We start from the raw sequence: 15,027 nt of genomic DNA on the forward strand, positions 1-15,027 counted from the left end.
CGATGGCAAAAGCTAGAAATTATAAATTGAACATCCTTCTGATGTTCCCTCTAGAAGGGAAAAGTGACAACCCTGCAAACACAGAAAACACAGAAAAAAGTGACAAAAGTGGCAACAAAGCTCTTGTCGATTTAAAATACATATTTCACAATTCTAAAATATTTTTCCGGGACTCGCAAAAATCTGCGTCAATATGTATGCATGCTCATATATTATATAAAAATACATATTTACAATGATTTGAGGGCAAAGCTGTTTGAGCGGCAAGGGAAGCGGCGACAATCGGCGAGAGTTCGTTTATTTTTCGGCACGTCTGGGATTTTCTACCAACAACACAATGTTGTGACGCTTTGTCGTCGCGTCAGTCCTTCGACAGATTGACTCTTTGACATAAAAGCAAAGAACTTGAGCTTCGATCATTGGTTGACCGTGTCAACGGAGATTTCACATGAAGTAATGAATGTTCATATCTAGATACATATGTTGTTTGTAGACAAATTTACAAATATTTTTACACATGATATGAAAATGCCGACGGCAAAACACAATTCTGTACTTTTATGACTCCATAATGGTGTCAAGCACTTGAATTATTTTAAGAAATATATCAAAATATGTTTAAATTATTATTAATAACTCACAAGAAAGTAAAAATGAATTAACATAAAATAATTTAAAAATAATAATAAATAATAGTTCAATAAAAGCAGAGAACGTAAATGAATAGAGAAGGAGCAAATGTTAGCTGTTCTAAAATGTTAATTACGATGAAGGAACATCGAAAACCCGCAAGTTCGAAAATAAAATGTCACCACACCTATCAGGGTACGCAACGAACTACACCACTCTATAAGCAAAATGTATACACATATACATATATGCACAGATGTTCTTTGATATGCGCATAAACAAAAATTGAAATAATAAAAACGAAAGTAATTGACTAATTGACTTCCGACAAGAAAATATAAATAATGAGGGAAATAATATGAAAATAGAATTAAAAAATATCATTTAATAAAAAAGGATTATAAAAAAAAAAAATAGTATAAAAAAATATCTGATAGGATTTGAACTTAGGCAAAATATTTCACGTTGCAATAAACAAGTTTGCTATACAAGCAGCACCACAGACAAAAATCAAACCAAGTTGTCTAATCTGCGAACTCAAACAGCTATTGTTGTTTATTTGCTTCAATGTTCATATGTCTATATGTAAATATTATTGAAATTGCCTTCCTTCATTCGCATGTCCAAATATATTTGCATATATGTACACATATGTACATATGTATGTCCCTCAATATGTCTTACGCAAAAAATCAAACATTCGCGCAAGTGACAAAAAAACGTACACGCACCATCATCGGCCAATAATATTCAAGGGAACTCGCGGCTTATTTTCTAAGTATTTCATATTACAACGACAACAAATTCATTCATAAAGAACGTGCGTCTGCTTCAAAGCAAAGTGCGTTCATTCATAACTCTGCGCCGGTCTATTTTTTCTGTGCGCCTGGTAAACCACATTTGGTTTTCATATAGAATTCCTACGCAAATGCGGAGGATACAAACAAAAATTAATTTAAATGAAGTATGTGGTAAAATTGAAGATCACCAAAATTTCAATATTACAATTTGGACCGCTGAAAATCCTACCATCCATTACCTGCAAAGCCCTGCAAAAAGGACAAACGAGACAACATAGCCGATCGACATTGTCGCAAAATTGTCCATTGAAACAAATTTTGTCAACTCCGCCACGATGCGTAAAATTCGGCGTTAATATGTATGCGAGCTCATATGTATATATGTATGTTTGTCGACAAAGTCGTCATTTGGTTTTTTTCAATAACACAATGTCCGCGCGAACTCGCCGTTATTTCGTTGGCTTGCCACCATGCACAGAGGCGTGTCAAGTGAGGGCTCATAATACCTATATTAATATGTTGCTTAATTTGTACTGAAAAATACTAATGCATTAATGACTTATTGACGTAATATAATTAATAGACACGTAAAAATATAAATACCAATAAATTCATACCTATAATCGTTTTTAAAATAAATTCGATAAATAAAATATATATCTGATATAATTATGTGGCGCCCCTGACCCCTTCCTGCTTGTGTCCGTTCAACTTGCTTCTCGCAAAAAGCAGAAAGTGCTGACAAAAGTCATTGCTTGTGCGGGGCAAGAAGAAGCAAGCATCAGCGTACGTGTACTTATGAATGTATGTGTGATTATCACATTTGTGTAAATACGCATAATAAGGGAATATGCAATAAACCCAAACATATGAACATATTTTACTGAAATATTTTAATTATCTCAGGAAGTAAAATATGCTATTAATGTAATTGAATTGTGATATGCTGAGACTCCAAAAACATTAAAATAAATTTAATTTACATGAGTTTTGTTTAAGATTTGAACTTATGTGCTCGTATTCGGATTGTGCTTAACCCCTTCCCGCTTACGAGCCACCACAAAAGTGGAAACGCGGCCGCTTAGCCATCGTTTTATTGTTATCCTTTGCTCAATAACCAATTGCTCACGCAACGCACAAACATAAGTTGGAAAAATTGCCTATTAAATGTTTATTTTATTATGAATTCTGGGGCTTTTACCGATAATACAGATTTTTAATTCAGAAGGCTTTTCATAATTATAAGTTTGTCATATTATAGAAATTGAAAACATAAATCTAAATAGGTATGCGCAACGATTTTTCATATAGGAATATTCGTTGTGTCTATTTATAGCATTTCGCACATTGCGTGGTGTATTTTTCTTTTTCGAAGTTATATTTTTCGATGTTCCCTCATCTGGAACTACAAATTAGTACTCAAAAAGATTTCATTTAACATGTGCTCATTCTCTATTCATTTACATTCTCTGATACTAGTAAAATACGCTCTCTCGTTTTCATTAAAATAACTCACATATTGGCCGATATACAAGTATAAGATATAAAGCAAACTGGAAGTTCGATAATCTTTGTATTAGGTGTATGGCGGGTAAGATTTCATCCGATTCAACCCTTTTTTGGCTCGGAATTTCAATAACATATCTCACAGATTGACCGATATTTTCGATAAAATATTCGCTGTAGAAACTGGGGTCCACATATTCGGTTTGGGGGCTTGACCTATTTTTGCCCGATTTTGACAGTTATTGGTCATAAGGTGGCCTACTTTAAGCGCACTATTCGGGCAAAGTTTTATCCCAATGCATATACTTTTGGTTTATTTGAATTCTGGAATATAAAAGAATCTGATGAAATTTAAAATTGTGTCATTTGTACACTGAAACATAAGAACATCAAGATAATATCACATGCCAAATTTGGTTGATTTTTGATAAGTAGGCCTGAGATGTGCGGTGCGGTGCCACGCCCATCGTCCTATTTTAATTCTGAATCCTGGAAAGTCTTTCGTACCATCTGGGATGTTAAATTTAATATCTTTGTCGTATTGATTTATTGATTTATCACGCTTTTAGTAGTTTTTAACAGAACTGTTATATTGGGGATGGGCAGGGTTATCTTCCGATTTCCTACCTTTAAACAGTGTCGGTAGGGGTGCTTAAGGGATTCGTCCTGAATGAATTTGGTGATTGTATCTGAAGTTGTTTGGGAGATATGTGCATTTAACCTCTTAGAGGGCGGGGCCAAGTCCATTTTTTCAAACTTTTTAGTCCACAGATGCCATTTGCTACTCGAGACCCTGTGCCAAATTACTGTTTTGTGTCTTAGTTTGGTACTTAGTTATGGCACTTTAGAGGTTTTCCTTTAATGGCGTTCGTTACGATATCTCAATTTTTACTCAAGTTACAGCTTGCACAGACGAACGAACCTACGGAACCGGATAAAGTATTTCTTTGGATATATAGACATATGTACATGCCTACATGTTATTTATCAATCATAATTCATAATCAATTACATCTTACTATTTCCCGCATGAGAATTGTCAAAACTTTAAGAGTAAAATGCACATTTCTTACAGATGGTAATCAACAATAATATGTATGATGAAATTATTTGTCGTGAACAGCATCAACTAGTTATTTTTTCAAACAATCACACTGGTGCTATTACCAGAGTAGAGTCTCGGCTTGTACTGCAAGGGGAAGAAAACTACAACAAAGGAGATTTCTTAATTGAGCGTAAGCAAAATAATTTTTGTTAATAATTGTTGCATTAATTTTTGCTATATTGCTAGAGGATAACATTGTGGAACGACGTTCAACACTGCTTTTTGACCACACTCCTTCTACAAAGCCAACCCCTACTGAAATTAAATTAGCACGGGATCTGCTAAAGGAAATGTGTATTCGTGGATTCCCATATATTAAACGAAATTTTTTAGGTGTCTTCACTAATTTCCTGCATACAATTAAGCAACTTGACTATGAAGCTTTGACACAGCTTCTTGGACGTTCAACAAGTATATGTGAGAAAGGAAAGTAAGTAATTTAAAATTGTATGAACTGAACTTAATTCTTTATAAGTTTATTTTTAGGGACAAACGACCCCTAAAGTATCAGTTTTATATCTAAAAAAATATCGAACGTAAACAAGCTATTTAGTTTTTAATTAAACAGTGTCTAAATTATTTTACATTTACAAAAATAAAGACAACCTTTAAGGGCTGACGTTTTATAAGTATAGATGACATTAGAAGCGCATCGCTGAAAGAGCTAAAGCAAATCCGAAAAGCGAGTTTGAGAAGTGTTTCGACGATTGGATGAAGCGCTGGAATACGTGCATAATATCGAATAGGGACTATTTTGAAAGCGACAACAATAATGTAGACAAATAAATAAATATTTTTTTAAAAACGAAAATTCCTGTTAATTTGAACACACCTCGTATTTAAAATTTCTTCGTGTTATTAACCATCAATGAGTTCCAAAACAAAGCACACGGCAAAGTTCACGGTTATAACATTTATATGTATACAAAAACATATACAAATTATTTGTCACGTTGTTTGTCCAAGGTAAATTTCTAACCTACTGAACCGATTTTGGACAAATTCAGCATACTGTGTCCAGTTTAATCCAACTTAAAAGATCGGATTCTAAATTAGTGATCGCTTGCATGGACGGAGAGACGTCTGAACGGACAGACGTCGTTTCGTCGTCCTGATAATATCTGTAACTCTAACAGAAGTCTCCGACCAAGCTTTCCTGTGGCTAAGGTATAAATAAATTATATTATAGTAAGCTGCTCAAAAGATTAAAAATATGATTTATGAATGAAAAAATGTATAAAATGTATAAAAATTCATTAAAATTTGAAGATTGTTTCAAAATTTGAAAATTATGACACAGCAAACCACATCTCATAACATAGATATACAATCGTTATAAACGAATAAATAACTATTTCAAAAAAGTAAGGAAGGGCTAAGTTCGGAATTTTTATTCTCTCGCAAAAATCTAAGCCGGGGAATTACCTTCAGGCGTTAGCAATACTTTATATTAAGGAATCTAACGAAAGAATTCAACATTAATTTACATGATTAGAGTCATGCTTGGTATCTTATTAAATAATATTTTAGGTGGTAGACTCACTTAACCAGCATATGTGGGTAAAATCAACATTACTAACTTAAATGAGATATATGTGATATAAACTCAAACAAAGAGACTGAATTTAATGCATTGTTATATTGACAAACATAAACGAATTAAACTCAGATGGAGAGTCGGAAATCGGTATATTTGGGATAGCATAAGCTCTGGACTGCTTGCTTTAACTTGTGACATTACTCAAGTATATTCAGAAACATGTTCCCACCCCATTTTATAAAGATTCTGCTAAATCAACGTAACTCATCACATGTACATAGTATGTATTATCTGGAGTAATTCGTTTATCTATTTTACCCATTTTTTGCATTAAACTATAATCGGTTGAACATTAACGTTCGCTTAATTTTGATATCTTATCATACATATTGACTAATATATATGGTATAAAGGCAACCGAAAGTTTCAAATCGTTATATTGGGTATAAAAAGGCTAGGAAGAGTATTGACTCATTTTAAATACTTTTTGGCATTACGATATATTATTTCCAGAAAAGGATGCTCTATAAGTTTCACTAAGAAAACCTAGATGATTTTCATTAATTTTTAAGGCCGAACGGCAACCTAGTAGATTAGTATTTACCAGTGGCAGTGAAAAGACTGTATTTTCTATGTCCCTTTCCTTCATTCTCATTTGGTAGAATCCGGATGTAAGTTCGAGTGTAGTAAAAGACTTACATTCGCCTAAGATAGCGAAAGTGTTGTTTATATCAGTTATTAGGTAGGAGTCAGGTATTGTTATATTTAGTCGTTTAAAATCGACGACAACTCCATACTTGTTTTCCATTGATGGACCTGTGTTTTTTTAAACAATACACAATAGGGAGTTATACAGACTATTTGAGGTTTTTCTGACTGGCAGGGTTTTGAATAGCTCGGTTCTTCACTTGTTGTTCTTATTTTTGCTAATACGGTTGTGTCGATTGTCCCACTGTAAGAGTTTGGACGGAAGACTTTCAGATATTTATTTATCTAGACAGCCGTCTGTCATAAAATTTATTATAATATTATAAATTATATTTTTTCGACAGCATTTATTTCCCTTGGTACAAATATTTGTTTTTGTTTCGTGAGCTACCTTTATTCCTTAGATAGATTGAATAGTTTCTAAGGTAAAGTTTTGTATTTCGACACAGGAAGCATATGTTTCGGGTAGGTTCTTGTGTCGTAGGATGACTAGCATCCTAGACAATTCACTGTTTGCGTCTCTGATGAATTCTTCAAGGGCCCTGTTTCTATTAGTTTCCAGTAGCATATTACTTGTTTCGTTGGAATAGTCCTACCCCTTTATTTTGTTGATTATAAGCGATAATTGGTGATTAATTCTTGAGTAGAACTATTTTACGCTAAAGTGTTTTGGAGATAAAGATCCCAGTTCAAACTTCAAAGTCACGTTTGCCTGCATACTGCAGTCACAAACAGTTCTTGATTGCTCCCCAGTCGTCATAAAATATATTATATGAAATTAAGGCCATATCCGCAGGACCTTTCACTTTTTGCCTAATATGCCGTAAGCTGGCTTTATAAAGTGGCTTCGTTCTTACTTCTTCGTAGTCTAGTAAAACAGATTCGACTTTGTGGATCTAAGAGATGAATTGGATCGTGTCTTCTTTGAATGTCGGGAGATTCTTCATACTATCAGGTAATCTACTCATTTCGACTTGGTCTGCTTCTGTGAAGTGAACAAAGGTATTTGGATTAGCGCTTTCGCTGTGGGGACCAATCTTGGTTTCTAATTCATTTATCCTCTTGCTCATAATCTTAGCTTGTTTCAAATTGCAGGTTTTTATAATACTCCTATTACAATTAAATACGAGTTTTATTGAATATTTATATGAAATTATAAGAGTTGTAGAATTCGTTCTTGTATATTTTGCTAGCTGTGGCAACTTTGTTGTTTATATACATATTTTGTTAGTTGTGCTAATTGTGTGAACAAACATACATTAAGACCAAAAAGTTTCCCGAAATAGTAAATAAAAAGAAAAACCTTCAGTTTCCTCTGCGAATTTTCTTCTACGAGCTCAATCGAGTCAAAACTGGCTCCACAGAGTGGTAACTTGAGTTTTGGAAACAAAAAAAGTCGCATGGGGCCAAACCCGGCGAATACGGTGGTTAATCGGCGGTATTGAACGAGTTTTTGGTCCTAAAATCGTTCATTATACTCTGTAGCAACATGTTGTATGAAACAAGAAAGTTTCCGGACATTGTTTTTTTTCGATATTCGAGGTTTGGTTCATAATGAATTCGTTCTAACGGGACAGACGGTCAATAAAGAGTATTATGTGAGCGTTTTGAGGCGTTTGCGCGAAAACATCCGTCGGAAAAATTCAACGTGCATACAACTTAAGCGAGATATATGTGATATAAACTCAACCAAAGTGGGATATCTGAGGAAAATATTAACCCGATGATGAGTGGGGTTTAAAGGGTGGTGAGAGGTGTAGACTAAGTTTATTAATATTAAGCTCTAAATAACCTTATTTTAACAAAAAATTGTCCATCTATTTATATTAGATGGAAAGTAAAACTGTCACATTTTGGGCATTAAAATATAGTCTATTCAATATCATACGTGCGTTTAATTTTGTCAAGATATCTTACATATTGATCGACATGTACGTTATAAAGCCAACCGGTAGTTTGAAATTCTTACATTAATTACATATGTATATTAGAGCGGGTCGATCTTTTCCTATAAAATGACGAAAGCGGTATATGATCTACGAATCATGCTGAACAACTTTGCTTAACAAACTACAGGTCTAAAACTGGTTTCGAGGTAGCGATTTAAGGCAGGGTTTATCTTTTAGGAATTATAAAAATTGCTTCGTCAGTTTTTGAGATATCTTAATGAATATTAATACATAAGTGCATTTTGATCTTCTATTGATCATTTGTCGGAATGGGTCAGCTCGGACAACTATGTAACATATCTCCCATATAACCGATTTTTTAGATATCTCTTATTACGGAATCTTGCCTTTTATTAAAAAGCTAAGAGACACTGAAAAGAAATAAATACATAGTTGTCCGCATATCACATGCTTCCCATAAAACCAATTATTCAAATTTTTTCCAGTACATTTCATTCAATTAAAAAGCTTGGTAGGACCACAGTCCCCTCACTCTTTTGGTTCCTCAAATAATTTGGATAATTAATTATTGTCTTCTCTGCGTCTTGTTGAGAGTCGCTCAAAAGCTCACTCTCAGTGTATAGTTTAGAGAGTCTGTATGTGGCCCGTTTCGTCTTCACACCAAAATTTCCTGCGGGGTCTTCGACATCCCCTACCTTGGCTATTACGGCCGTATATAGCTGAACGGATCTCTCGTCGTACCATCAGACATCCGTAAATGACGGGGGCGGATCTGGATTGCTTAACAGAACGTCCAGCGCCACATTCGTCAGTGCGGCTGGCACCCATTTCCATTGGGTTCTGGGAATTTTTTCTTCGGGATCTTCCTCATCCAGCACAGCAATGATAATGCGGGTTCTTGTTGGCAGTTGCAGCTCTACCTTACTCAGCAGTTATGCAGCACGTCGCTTCTCCTCATACGTCAACTTCGCTGGGTCTTCGATCCTAAGACCGGCCATTATTGAGCTGACGTACTAGTAGCAGTAGCACTTTTGCTACTGGCTGCCTCAGGTGCTGTAACTTTTTTGGAGCCAGCCTTACCTTCTGCCCCTTTGCTACTGCTTGCCTTATCGCCAAAACGCTGTTCTTTTCTGGGAGCTCCGGACTCCTTTGAATTTGTATTTTTAATTTTGTTGATTCGGCTCATATATATTAGGGGAAAGTATATCCGCTTGCGCATAGCTCGAAAGCTACGCAGGTAAGGCTATCTTATTACGGAGGACGCCAGGTATCCGCAAGCTTCGTTCGAGAATGAGCTATTTCAGGACCGCCAGCCAGGTTCATCATCGGCATGGGTCGCATGACACCTTGATACCCCCAACCATAGTAAGACTGGCTATCTGAATGCTGTGCTATCGAGAAGCAACGAACACCGAGATAGGAAGTCTGACCTAAGCCAGATACCACACTGTCTCACCTCACCAACTGGAGCGAACTGTTGCCAGCCCGCCCCTGCTTACATCGTGAAATTGTGTCGACACCTCAATCTGAGAGCTCGTAATTTTTCAGAATAGTCCTCTAATATATACTTAACAACAGTGAAAATAAAGAAAATCGGAGATTTATATATAATATAAAATATATTCCTCATACAAAAAAGGAGTTTTAAATGCATTTTCATAGACAAGTTTTAAGTTAATACCGCATTCGGAAAATATTATCCATTTTATGAATTATAAATTCCACCTAAAAACTCGAAGAGACAGGAAAAAAGTCGTCCGTTATTTTTGAATAATTGGTTTTATGGGAGATATATCTACATATGTTATGTATTCCGATATCTCCTTTGGTACATTGTTTACAAACTGTAATACCTTATTTTGACCTTATCACAAGGTTTCGGCTGTTGAGTAAAATATCTCATGAATCTTTTAGATTTAGCAAGATTTCGTCATACAAAAATTACAATCGTTAATTTCTTCACAGAGGTGATTTGAATCTAATCTACCCGAAATCTCTTTGTGCGACTTTGATTTAGCGTCATCTGTTTGTCAGGAAATTTATCACAGCTGATTTAGACACTACAAAGAGAAAAAAAATTTAAGCTAACAAATAAAGTAAAATCAATCCATCTGAATTCACCTGAGAAGCGACTTCCCAAACCATTTGTCCGCGAGACTGAATTATGTTCTCATTTTTATTAATCGAACCACATTATAATACATATTATACAAATATTTATATACATAAATACTTTTATCCAAATAAACCTTGTTCAATTTCCTCCATACTCCATACTCCAATAAATGCGCCCAATATTTCCATTAAATGGAAAATATTTAAAACAAGACGACTTGTATATCAAAGTGCGACAATACAATTGTTTTTTAATAAATACTAAACGATGTGATTTTTTTAATGTGAATAGATTAAATATAATCTAATCATGAGAAGTAAAGTGTGGTTGTTGTCCAAAATCCAATGTCGTTTACAAAATTTTGTGGAAATTTGTCAAGTAGTTCCTTATGTATAGGGCTCCACCTAAAGTTGGCGGTTCCACGCCCATAGTCCAATTTTGAAGCCGGTTCCCGTGAAGACCTTTTGGGCCATCTCGGGTGCACAATTTGATGTCTCTGACGCATTTTTTTATTGAGTCATCGCTCTTTCAGTTGTTTTCAACATAACAGTGGGTGGGTTATATTCCGATTTCACCCATTTTAACATTGAGAAGGAGCCAAAAAGATTTGTGCTGAGCGAATTTGGTTGATTTAGCTTAAGAGGTATGGGAGATACATTTGTCCTATAAGTCAATTAGGAGTCGGAGCAACGCCGACTTCTAAACATTTTTTTTAACAGATGCCTTATCTAATTTTATTGGTTCTATCAAGTTACAGTTTTGTATCATATTGTGGAGCTTGGTATCACTCTATATGCTTCCAATTAATAGCGATTTTTGGGCGAGTCAATGCTCCAATCCCGACCATTTGCAATACCAACCTTTTTATGGTAACATGTGAACCAAGTTTTAGCAAGACATATAGGTACATATGCACGAGGTGCATTTTTCATCATTTTTTGAAAAGTACTTCATTATTCATCAATATCTATTTTCTCCCCTTCACAGTAATCCCCTTGGAATATAATACACTTGTGACAACGTTTTATCCAATTCTTGAAGCACTTCTGAAATGTGCTTTTCGTAATGGCCATCAGCTCTTTCTTTCATGGTGACATGTGAACCAAGTTTTAGCAAGACATATAGATACATATGTACGAGGTGTGTTCAAAGGAAAAGGTGAATTTTGAATTTTTTTGAAAAGTACTTCTTTATTCATCAATCTCTATTTTCTTCCCTTCACAGTAATCCTCTTAGGGTATAATAGACTTGTGCCAAAGTTTTTTCCAATCCTTGAAGCACTTCTCAAATGCGCTTTTCGTTATGGCCATCAGCTCTTTCTTCGATTCTTACTTGATCTCATCAACTGTGGCAAAACGCTTTCCTTTCATTGGTTTTTTCAGTTTTGGGAATAGGAAAAAGTTGCAGGGAGCCATTTCTGGTGAATACGGTGGTTGAGGCATGATTACGATCTTGTTTTTGAACAAAAAATTATAAATAAGTTTTGATGTGTGAGATGGTGCTTTATCGTGATGCAGAATCCACGATTTGTTTTTTTAGATTCAACTATGTACTATAGGTACTGAAAACGATGAGCGTGTTTCACCAAATGGCCACAATTAACATCAGTGGACTGAAAAATAGCAGAATTGAGCATTTTCAATGTTAATTGAGAACAAGTAAGGAAGAGCTAAGTTCGGATGTAACCGAACATCTTAAACTCTCGCAAAATCAAATGGTATACTCGTTTGAGATTTCTTTGTGGATTGACTGATATTCTCGGTAGAAGGTCAACTATAGACACTGGGGTCCACATATTTAGTACTTAGGGGCTTGAACAGTTTTGGTTCGATTTAGACAATTTTTGGTCACAAGGTGGCATACTTTAAATGTATTATTCACGCCAAGTTTTACCCCGATATAATCATTGTTGCTTGATATGCATACTGGAAAGTGAAAGAATCAGATGGAATTGAAAATGGTGTTATATGGGAAATAGGCGTAGTTGTAGTCCGATTTCGCCCATTTTCGCACTATAACATAGAAATATGAAAATAATATTTCCGATGTGTTTTCACCTAAAAGTGGGCGGTGCCACGCCCACTGTCTAATTTTGAACGCGGTTCCTATAAAGTCATCTTATACCATTCCAGAGATAAAATTTAATGTCTCTGGCGTGTTTAGTGCTTGATACATCGCGCTTTTAGTAGTTTTTAACAGTACCGTTATATGGGGAGTGGGCGGAGTTGCCACCCGATTTCAACTATTTTTACACCGTCAATAGAAGTGCTAAAAACATTTGCTTCCAGTGAATTTTGTTATTATAGCATTAGCGGTTTAGAAGATATGCACATTAAACCTATTAGAGGCGGGACCACGCCTACTTTAAAAAAAAATTTAACTGCAGATGCCCCTCCCTAATGTGATCCCGTGTACCAAATAACAGTCTTGTATCTTATTGCGGAGCTTAGTTATGGCAATTTATTTGTTTTTGATTAATGGCGTTTTTGTGTCCGATTACGCCCATCTGCAATACCAACTATCTCACGGTGCCAAGAAACATGTCTACCAAGTTTCATAAAGATATCTCAATTTTTACTCAAGTTACAGCTTGCACGGGCGGACAGACGGACGGACGGACAGACAGTCACCCGGATTTCAACTCGTCTCTTCATCCTGATCATTTATATATACTTATATAACCCTATATCTAACTCGATTAGTTTTAGGTGATACAAACAACCGTTAGGTGAACAAAACTATTATACTCTGTAGCAACAGGTTGCGAGAGTATAAAAATAATGCTAATTTCAATGTTAAGAAATATACGCTTACAGATTCGTATATTTACAATGCGCAAACGACTTTGGATACAATTTGAAGATATTCTTCCTATACAGGGTGGCTAACGAATCGTGCAACATAATTAATCCGTAATAACTTTCTTTTTAGTCAATGCATTACATTAAATTTTGTTATTGTATAGAAAATTTTATTTTAATTAAACAATTAATTATTCTCCCATGCTCAACTACGCATATGCGACACCTAATTCGAGGTTGCCTCAATTATTTATTTAATGGACTTCTTCAGTTCAGTCAGATTTCTGGGTTTGATTTTGTACAACTCTTACTTGACATAAGACATAAGAAAAGACGAAGCGGTCGCAAATATTCTTATACATAATATATGTATAATTATGTGTGCATGTAAACAAATATGAAAGTACCCATTATAATTATTAATGTGGCTACATGCAACATATGTGTGTAAGTATGTACACTCCTTGTTTCATGCGAAATTTCCGTTGCCACGGACAACCAATGGCCGAAGCTCATGTTTTTTGTTTTCTTGTTAAACAGTCACTGTGTCGAAAGACTGACGCGACGACAAAGCGTCACAATATTGTGTTGTTGGTAGAAAATCCGAAGTATGCCGAAAAAAAACGAACGGCCGCCGATTGTCACCGCTTCCCTTGCCGATCTAACAGCTTTGCCTACAAATCATCGTAAATATGTATGTTTATATATGAGCATGCATACATATTGACCCAGATTTTTATGAGGCATGGAAAAATATTTTAAAATTGAAAAATGTTTTAAAATTGAAAAATATTTTAAAATTGTAAAATATTTTAAATCGACAAAAGCTTTGTTGCCAGTTTTGTCAATATTTTCTGTGTTTTGTGTATTTGCGGGGTTGCAACTTTTCCCTGCTAGAGGAAATATTAGAAATTTGTTCAATTTATGATTTTTAGCTTTCGCCATCGTCGCGAAAAAAAGCTTGTAGGCAAACGCATGCTCGGGGAGATGAGAGGGTGTCTGTTTTTATGAATGAAGCGAGGTTGCTTGTTGAAAGTACGCCTCCGTTGATAAATGAAAATGTTGTTGTTGTTTGATTTACTATAAATTGGGCTTCGCCTATTCGGCTGACATATTGACTTGTGACGATTGTTGTTTTTGTAGAACAATGTTTGTAGTTTTTGCGGGTGACATATTTACATGTGTACGAATATATGAATGTAGGTTTGTGTATCCATTATTTGTGTGGCAATGTCATAAGCACATATGTATGTATGTATGTACATATAGAGCAGTGCGCGCAAATGTTATTACTGATAAATGATAATAACTTGATTTGAATTTGAATTGTACGTACATAAGTACATACATATGTATGTATGTAAGCTTTAAATCATGAAAGGTGTGATTGGCATATATTACTATTTAAATATATTAAGATTTTTAAGATATTATGTTAGTATGTTATATACTTATGTATGTATGTATATAGTAAAACATACATATGTACTTATATGAAATCATTTCATATTATCAAACATAAGCAATATTTAAAAAAGCAACTGCAAATATTCCTTTGAAGTAGTATATTTTTATTAAAATGTAATACATTTTTCATGATATCATAGATATTCAGAAACGGAATTTCATATCTACGAATATGATTGCATATAAACATATAAAAATATAAGCTAACATGCGGCTGTAATATCAATGCAAACTTCTGAGCATAATTTTCATACAATGCTCAGTTCTGTTCACGCGCCACTGTTAAAATTTCTCCTTCCGAGCTAGCTGTGGTGAAACACGCTCATCGTATTTTGTTAGGTTTTGACAATTCACACGCTGGTCCGTAGTTGGACCTTCTCTGTATTTTACGTTCTCTGGTACATATCAACAAGTAAGGAAGCATCAAGTTCGGGTGTAATCGAA

The 15,027-nt window shown here is 34.8% G+C and overlaps 1 protein-coding gene across 2 annotated transcripts in view; it reads left to right on the top strand.

Moving 5' to 3' along the window:
• Apoltp (Apolipoprotein lipid transfer particle) overlaps positions 1–15,027 on the top strand; it is a 327,278-nt gene that overhangs the window by 84,548 nt on the left and 227,703 nt on the right. For both annotated transcript variants that reach the window (XM_070106619.1, XM_070106620.1), the window contains 2 exons: positions 4,012–4,171; positions 4,228–4,471. In XM_070106619.1, coding sequence (XP_069962720.1) covers positions 4,012–4,171; positions 4,228–4,471 — 404 coding nt within the window. The remainder of the gene's footprint in view (positions 1–4,011; positions 4,172–4,227; positions 4,472–15,027) is intronic.

This window comes from Bactrocera oleae, chromosome 3, assembly GCF_042242935.1.
Source record: "Bactrocera oleae isolate idBacOlea1 chromosome 3, idBacOlea1, whole genome shotgun sequence".
In the NCBI taxonomy this organism is placed as follows: Eukaryota; Metazoa; Arthropoda; class Insecta; order Diptera; family Tephritidae; genus Bactrocera; species Bactrocera oleae.